The 9,499-nt window shown below is 38.8% G+C and overlaps 1 protein-coding gene across 1 annotated transcript; it reads right to left on the reverse strand.

The window, feature by feature from the left end:
• Window positions 1-6,704: 6,704 nt before the first annotated feature.
• On the reverse strand, window positions 6,705-7,582 carry LOC103751494 (vomeronasal type-1 receptor 90-like; the record flags this gene model as incomplete). The annotated part of the gene is given in 2 exon segments (XM_008854958.1): window positions 6,705-6,955; window positions 6,958-7,582. Coding segments are annotated over 2 exon segments (876 nt in total), but the record flags the coding sequence as incomplete, so codon positions are not given.
• Window positions 7,583-9,499: the final 1,917 nt, after the last annotated feature.

Here is a 9,499-nt window from a genome sequence, read left to right on the forward strand (position 1 = left end):
AATATTTTACCCAGCAAAAGTGTCTGTCATATTTTAAGGGGAAAGAAAAGTCTTCCATGACATGAATAGGCTCAAAGAACTCACATCCACCAAACCAGAGACTTCTTAAGGGAATAAAAAGGAAGGAAGAAAGGACTATACCCAAGAGGCAACAGAAAGAAATTAAATGAAGGTAGAATTATGGAAAAACAAAATAGAACCAATAACACAAATAAAAAATAAAATGAAAGCAACCAATATACATCATGCAACAATAACGTTAAACATCAATGGCCTCAACTTCTCAGTCAAAAGACACAGGCTAGTTGAATGGCTTAAGAAACAAAACCTACCTACTTCTTATCTGTAAGAAACTCATCTCACCTTCAAGGACAGGCACTACCTTAGGGGGAAGATGGAGAAAAATATTATAAGCAAATAGCACTAAGAAGCAAGCAGATATTGCAATTCTAATATCTGACAAAATAGACTTCAAATTAAAACTAATCAGAATAGATCAAAGGAACAATTGACCAAGAAAACATTACAATCATGAATATATATGCAGCAAACTCTGGTGAACCCAATTTCATAAAAACAGTACCATTGGATTTTAAGATATAGATTAACCCCAACTCAGTAATAAATGGTGACTTTGATACCCCACTATCTCCAATAGACAATTCTTTGTTAATTGGACAAAGAATAAACAGAGAAACATCTAAATTAAATGACATCCTACAGCAAATGCACCTAACAGACATCTAGCAAGTACTCCACCCAAGCACCAAAGAATACAGCAGATCATGGATGTTTCTCTAATATTGGCCGCATCCTGGTACACAAAACCTCAACAAATACAAAAATTTTAAATAATTCCACGCATTATATCAGACTACAATGCAATAAAACTTAAAATCAACACTAAAAGAATGTTTATGAACTACCTGAACTCATGGAGATTAAGCAACACACTCCTGAATGATGAATGGGTCAAAGATGAAATTAAGAAATGAAAGTATTACCAGAAATAAGAGAAAATGATAATACAACACAACAAAACTTCTAGGATGCTTTTAAAGCAGTCTTAAAAAGAATTTTACAACTTTAAGTGCCTACATTTAAAAATCAGAAGGAGCACAAATGAATGTCTTAACAGTGCAACTGAAGACTCTGGAAAGGCAAGAACAAACCAAACCCAGACCCAGCAGATGAGAAAATAGCAAAATCAGAGCAGAAATTAATGAAATAGAAACAAGGAAAACAATACAAATGATTAATGAGCCTAAGAGTTGGCTCTTTTTTATGGGTAGTGCTTGTTTATTCATTTTAAAAAACAACAGGCCTTATATACAAAACAAGATGCCTTTTGTTTTCAAGGGTTAAAAGCACCCTAGAAATTTAAAGTGGGAGGATGGTTGATGTGGACCTGTTTCTCCCAGAAGCCCTTAAGTGAACACATAAGAACATGAAATCTGTTATGTGGAAGCCAAGGTTGCTCAGCATAGTGACAGGGCCACAGGGCCCAAGTGCCACAGCTCTCTGACATGGCAGATGCTGAAGATGGTAGAAGTGTGTGTGTCTGTGTTTGGGCACAAAAGTGAACCATGGTTAAGATCCAGGTACACAAGGTAGGAGACCAATTTCCACATTAGAATACCAACAGAATTCAGCTGCAAAATTGACCCCATGTCACAGCAACCCAGGACACTGAGATCCAGAAATCAGGAGTGACAGGTAGATAACCAAAACATAGAGTTACCCTCAAGGCCCAGCATGGCTTCAGTCCCCAGAGTTTCATGGTCACCTCAGCACCAAGGGAGCATCACTTGGCATCACTCACCCTAATCTTCAGGATCTGGAGCTGCTGCCTGCAACCTAGCCTCAGCACTGGCCAGGCTCTTCTTCCTTCCTTCTGGGGAGAGGAAGGGTGTAGAAAGCCATGTGGGTTGTTGATGTGGTATTTGGATACACTCAACTGTGCTCTGGATCCTGAATGGCAAGAGTGCCGAGGGCTCATCCCCAATGATTATAGGGCTCATCAAGGGTGGCATACATGTTCAGGGAACAAACTGCTTCATGGCCTCACTTCAGTATATACCAAGAACAGGACAACACCAACATGTGGAGTCACATTTTAGAGCCACAATTAGAAACAAAGATCAGCAACTATCGTATGAGGGAGTTTATTTTGATGCTAGAATCCTCCAGCAACTGGACAAGACAGGACACTGGATGATCCAGTCTCAGCTAAGTTGCAGAGCCAGAAGCCAGACTTTCAAAACTGCAGGGGATGGCTGGTTGGCTACTCACTGGACGTTGTGCTCTGAAGTGTTTTTCAATCACAGGGCTATAATTACAGCTTTTAGAAGACAGGCTCTGGCCAGGGTCCAGGGTCCTTCATGAAACACTCCATCCCAGTGTTACTCCTAGGCCTCATTAGAACTTCTGAGATAGGCAGCTGTTACCATTCCCAGGCCTCAACATTTGTACCAGAAAGTGGCCTGAAGGTCTTAGCCTCAGTCTGACTCTCAGGGGAATGGTTCCTTAAAAAGTTAAACAACATAGACATGACACCCTTAGCCCAATTAACCAAAAGAAAGAAAGAGCAAATCCAAATTAACAAAGGGGAAACATCACAACACACACCAAAAAGGATCTATAACACACACTATTAAAAGAATGATTTGAAAACCTATACTCTATTAAATTTGAAAATATCAAAGAAATGGATAGATTTCTAAATTCATGGAAATCACCAACATTAAACCAAGAAGAGATCAATAGTTTAAACAAACTCATAACAAAATATGGAAATTGAAACAATGCAAAACCTCCCAACTAAAGAAAAAATATCCAGGGCCAGACGGATTCACAGCAGAATTTTACCAGATATTCAAAGAAGATCTACAACCAATACTACTTAAATTATCCCAAAAGATAGAAACAGAGGGAGAACTCCCAAACTCCTTTTAGGAAACCAATATCACTCTAATACAAAAAAACAGGTAGACACAACAACAAAAAAAGCTACAGGCCCATATCCTTAATGAACATAGATACAAAAATTCTCAATAAAATACTTGCAAAGCACAAACAGCCACACATCAAAAAAATCATCCAGCATGATCAAGTCGGCTTTATTCCAGAGATGCAGAGATGTTTCAATATGTGTAAGGCAATAAATGTAACAGATCATTATAAATGGACTAAAAAACAAAATCACATGGTCATCTCAATTGATGCAGAAAAGGCCTTTGACAAAATCCAACATATATTTATGATAAAAGTCCTAGAAGGAATGGAGGGAACATACCTCAACTTAATTAAAGCCATATACAACAAACCCATAGCCAACATCATTCTAAATGGAGAAAACCTGGAAGCATTCCCATTAAAATCAGGAACCAGACAAGGATGTCCACTATCTCCACTCCTTTTCAGTATAGTGCTTGAAATTCTCACTGGAACAATAACACAAGAGAAGAAAATTAAAGCAGTACTAATTGGAAATGAAGAGGTCAAATTATCTCTATTTGCAGATGATACAATCTTAGACATAAAAAATTCCAAAAATTCCACTGAAAACTTCTAGAAATGATCAACAGTTTCAGCAAAGTGGCAGGTTACAAAATCAGTCTACCAAATCAGTAGCTTTTCTATATATCAATAACAAGCAACTGGAGAAAGAGTTCATGGATACCCTCCCATTCACAACAGCCTCAAAAAATTAAAATATCTGGAATAAACCTAACCAAAGATTTAGAAAATTTTAAACCTTTGAAGAAAAAGATTGAGGAAGTCACAAGGAGTTGGAAAGATGTCCCATGCTCTTGGATTGGTAGAATTAATATTGTGAAAATGACCATCTTATCAAAAGCAATCTATAGATTCAATGCAATGCCAATCAAAATCCCCATGACATTTTTCACAGAATTTTAGAAAATCCTAAAATTCAAATTAAATGGCAAAAGACCCTGGATAGTTGAAGCAATGTTGAGCAAAAAGAGCAATGCTAGGGGGGGTTACCATACCAGATCTCAAACTATAATACAGAGCTATAATCACAAAAACAGCATGTAACTGGTGCAAAACCAGACAGGTAGATCAATGGAAAATAATTGAAGACCCAGACTTGAGTTCATGCAATTTCAGCCGCCTGATAATTGACAAAGGTGCCAAGAATACACACTGGAGGAAAAGACAGAATCTTCAACAAATGTTGCTGGCAAAACAGGATCTCCACCTGTAGAAGAATGAAATTAGACTATTATCTTTCATCCTGCAAAATGTCAACTCCAAATAGATCAAAGACATCAAAGTGAAACTTGAAACTCTGAAACCATTAGAAGACAACATAGGCATGCCATATTCTACAAGATATAGGTATAGGAAAGGACTGTCTAAACCAGACATCAGGAATTAAGATCAACAATCTGCAAGTGGGACCTCATTAAACTAAAAAGCTTCTCTACAGAAAAGAAATAACCAAGGAAGTGAAGAGGAAACCCACTGAGTGGGAGAAAAATCATCATCTGATAGAGAATTAATATCCAGAATATGCAAAGAACTCAAACCACAAAGAAACAAGACAAAAATGACCCAATAAAAAATGGGCTTGACATGAACAGAGAGTTCTTAAACAAAGAACCTGACCTGGAAGCCTCCTACCTCTAGACTAGCTCTTCATAGTCCTAGAGGACACTATACATGCTGATAATGGAGACGATCAATCAATGGTCCAACACCAGCTCTAAATCCTAATAACCACAACAATGACTGACACAACAAACTATAGTTGTGCAGCATGGCACTTTTATCTTGGGGGTAATCAACAGCTATCTAAATGGACTTAAATCTCTTTCAACGGGAGAGAATTCACATGTGTTACTGTAAACATAGTCAAATACATATGGCTAGAGAAGTCATAGATCCTGGAGAAAACCCTATCTATGTCACATCCCTAAACAAATATAATTTCTTTTTCAAATTTTCCACTATTTTATTTTATGTGTATGAGTGTATTGCATGCATGTAAGTGTACCTATGTCCCTGGACTTATAGACAGTTGTTAGCCATCTTATAGGTGCTGGGAACCAAACCCTGGTACTCTGAGAGAGCAGTCAGTGCTCTTAACCGCTGACCCATCTCTCCATCCTGACAAATGTAATTGCTTATTGTATACTAAATATGGGTCCTTATATTTAGAGACAAGTATACCATTCACCACTCATCAAAGAAGCTTTTTTGCAACAGATGGAGAGTATGACAGTTTCACAACTGGTGAAACACAGAGAATAAGTGTGAGATGCCCAGCCTTAAATCACACATATACAATGAAACCTTTACATGTAACACTCATGGAGCATGACAGAACAGGGGGTAGAGAGAATACTAATGCATCTCTCAGCTCTCACCAGTGAAGCTTCCTCATGCAACAGAGGGTGATGCGCACAGAATGTGATCAATGGCCAAAGTGTAGAGAATAAGAGCCTACCTTATTTTTTGAGGCAGAGTTTCTCATTGAACTTGGATGTAGCTGATTTGGCTAGGTTGGTTGGTCATTTGAGCTCCAGGGTTCTGCCTGTCTCTTCCCTGTAGCACTGGGATTATAGGTGCTCACAACATGCCAGGATTTTACATGCGTACTGGAGATTCAAATTTAGGTTCTCCTGGTTGTGCAGCAGGCACTCTTATCCACTGAGCCATCTCACCAAGCCCTCCAGTCTTTTGATGGTTTCAGAAACCCCCTATTTTCTTCTTTGCAAATTGAGCATCCCATCGTCCTCCTTCCTTAGCCTCTGGCAAATGCCATCATATATTTCTGTTTTGCTGTATTATAGCATTCTATGTTCCACTTTCTACATGAAGATTTAAACAATTTGTCATTATATGTTCAAGGTTCATCTGTGTTGGACCATGTACCTGACTTTCCTTCTTGTTAAAAGCTTGGTTAATAGTCCATGGTACATATAGCATACATGTGGTTGTTCCACTCTTCTGCCTATGGGCACAGTGTTGTTTCCAGTCTTGGATATTGTAAATATGGTTACAATGAGCATAGGTGGATAAACAAGCATGTGAAGTGAGGCCTTGCATTCAATTATCTTTTTGTATATTCAAGAAAGTACATCTGAGGGATGATATGCTAATTTGTGGCAATGTTCACATATTCAATTAGGTAAAAATACAAAGTACTAAGATTATTACTTATTGAAAACATTATATACATTTTTGCACAGATTACCTATGCTGTGAAAGTGTCACAGGCAACCCCCACTGACATCAAGCAGAAACTAACAGAAATACTAGGACTCAACAACTGCTAGGTGTTTCTCATTCATGTGTTTCAAAGGCAGAGGGTATAGGTTCTGGAGAGATGGGTCAGCAGTCCAGAGAACCAGCTGCTCTTGCAGAGAATCCGGGTTCAGTTCCCAACACCCACATTGTTTTTTAACAACTGTCTGTAGCTCCAGTTCCAGGGGATCTGATGGCTTCTGACATCTGAGGGCAATGCACACATTTGATGTATTTACATGCATGCAGAACACATCCATACACATAAAAATTAATAAAAAATAATCTTAAATGATAAAAGGAAGTGGGTATAACAAAGAGTGGGTTATGTGTTCATTTAACCTGGAGAGCACGTGCACTTGGCCATGGTTTACTGTTCAGAAGCCAGTGCATTGGCTCATTAACAGAACCAATCCTCTGCTCAGTGGCTAAATGTTTACTCTCTTCCTCACCAAAGATTTCAACAGGTTAGTGATCCGTTTTTCAGTACTGATTAGTAGCACAGGACTGACTGTGTCATAGTTGTTGGTCACCATCATCTGAATACAGTGACAGATTGGGTCATCATTCCATATAATTCTTGAGGCTGATACAATGCAATCCAAACAGTGCATGGCCACAAACAAACTCATGAGTAGCAGAATGGTCCAGGTGGCCCTTTGTTCTGGGGATGCTTTTAGAAAAGGCTGGAGCTATGAAGATGCTGAGCCTGTTTCTTATGTTTGTATAAGAGAGTCACCATGTACCCAGTGGAGAGGGCCATAAGACCTGTAAAGGACACATCCCGAAATATCCTGAATGTGGAAAATAAGTGCCTAATGATGTAATTCATGGGTAGAATAATGCAGGATTCTGTGACAAATATAAGGCCATGTGAGGTGAGGTTGTGGTTGGCTGCAGAGGAGAATGAGAAGTGAGCTCCAAAGGACATGTAGAAGACCCACAGTGTGAGAAGGGAGCACAGGCTGCACTGTGCAGGTTTGTGTTTGAATTTTGCTAAACAGGAGTTTCTGGGACTGAGGGTGACAGCCTGGAGGACACTCAGCAGGCAAGTGGCACAGAGGGAGGGGCCTCTAAAGAATCTGTGAAAGTAGATAAGGGAGTTGCATGTGATGTCATCCCAAACAACCTGAGATGGAAAAACATCAGCAGCTGTGGACCCCATGATCACAAACATCCCAAGGTGGGCGAGGGCCAAGAGAGCAATGACCGTGTCAGTGGGCCTGGGTCTGTTTTCAAGAAAGAACGTGAGAATGTGGAAGAGAAGGAGGATGGTGTTGGATGAGATCCGAATGCTGACTTCAGAGAGAAAGGTGTTTCATATGTCAGTAATTTCATAGATGTTGTTGGTTCTCATTTTATGAGACAAAGAACTACAGAGTGAATATCTCTGAGGAGAAAATAAAATTCTTTATGAAAATATTAAACTATGACCTGTTTTACCCAACACTGTTGCCTTTACAAAAATAGATGCGTCCATTCCAGTGTACCCTTCCCCCTCTTCAGTAGAATCAGTGTTCCATTACTTCTCAGTCATGGCTAGATTATATGTCCACTGCTGGGCTCCTTCAATACCTACGCTTTCCTATGTGGTAAAATTTCCTTATTATATAGAAACTCTACCTACTATTGTGTGATCTCAAATTGTTCTGGGTTAATGTCTTATCTGGTGTTTGTTTTGGTCATCTTGATTGTCAAATATAATAAATGCTCATAAATTTAGTTATTTCAAATTGGAGGTGTTGTAGTTTCATTTCTGCTGTGTGATAAAACACCCTGACCAACAGCAACAGAGGAGAGGAAAGGGGGTGTTGGCTTATAATTCCAGGTTACAGTCCATCAGTAAGGGGAAGTTAGGACAGGAATTCAAAGCAGCTAGCCACATCACATCCACAGTCAAGAGCATAGAAAAATAAACACAAATTGCTATTTGCTTCTGTCAGGCTAGTGTTCTTTCTTCTTACACAGTTCAGGACCCAGTCCATGTAGCGGGACCACGAGATTCAGGGTGGGTCTTCCTACCTCAATTAGCAATCAAGACAATACAGACATGTTCACAGGCCAACCTGATGTAGATAACTGCTCATCTGAAACTCTCTTCCCAGGTTATTCTAGGGTGTATCGAGATGACAGAATTAACCAGCACAGGAGGGTTGTCTAAAGTAGAGAATTTAAACAACTGCTAGTCTCAACAAGCTAGATGCACACATAGATGCATTGATTAGTGCTGCCTGTGTTATTCACTACCAGACCAGATCTTTCTTCTATATCAGTTGAGGAGATGTTGGTAAGTATGGACTCTAAGTGTGGATTTACACTTGTGATCTGCCAGTCTGTTGTGCATCCATGAGCAGTACATGAGCTGACCTCTGGTCATCTCATCTGTGAAATATGAAGAGTCCTATACTGATATCCCCCAGAGTTGCTATGTGCGAATGAAGACGAATCATAAGCACCAAATACTAAAGTGTTCTGGCCCATGACTGTCTCCATAAAGATGGTGTCTATTATTTTTTATCATGCAGTCCTTCATACATTTTACGTTGGAGAATTAATGTAGTTGTGTTAACAACAACCATTTCTTTCATTAACTAAAAGAGAGATAAAAGGACTGTCTCTGAGTCCTTCGGTACACCCACAGAGCTTAGATATCTGTTATCATGGCAGAATAACCAGCCAGCACTAGCCAAGTCCAGTTAGCAAATATTAGAAAGAATATTTGGATCAGGGTGATACGTAAGAAAGACTATTTGGATCAGGGTGATACGTAAACCACAATTAAAATAGCTTCAGGGCCATTCATAATAAGGTTTTATTTAAGGGGCTAGCATCAAACCCTGAAGCGTGGACCTCCAAATGAGTTCAAGCATTTATCTTTCCATGAAATAAGCAAAGCCATTTCTCCTTTCAGAAAATGCAACAATGCATACATTTTTTATAATAGTTCTTATAGAATTCATGTTTATGTTCTAATTCAAGCCTCTAAAACAGAAAGTACAAAGAGTTGTGTTTGCAATCGCATATAGAAAATTATGGTTGTAAGGTTAAAACATTTCACAATTATTCATACTATGTAGCTATACTTAATAGATTCTTAAGATTTCCAAAGAAAATGGACATGGTAAATATTCATGAGCATATTGTTATATCAGTTAATTCAGTACTGAAGTAGATTCTTGGCAAAAACATTGTGTGGATTTTCTTCAATTTTTAGTTGACATCG

The sequence above is a fragment of the Nannospalax galili genome, unplaced genomic scaffold (assembly GCF_000622305.1).
Source record: "Nannospalax galili isolate Female #2095 unplaced genomic scaffold, S.galili_v1.0 scaffold406, whole genome shotgun sequence".
NCBI classification, from domain to species: domain Eukaryota; kingdom Metazoa; phylum Chordata; class Mammalia; order Rodentia; family Spalacidae; genus Nannospalax; species Nannospalax galili.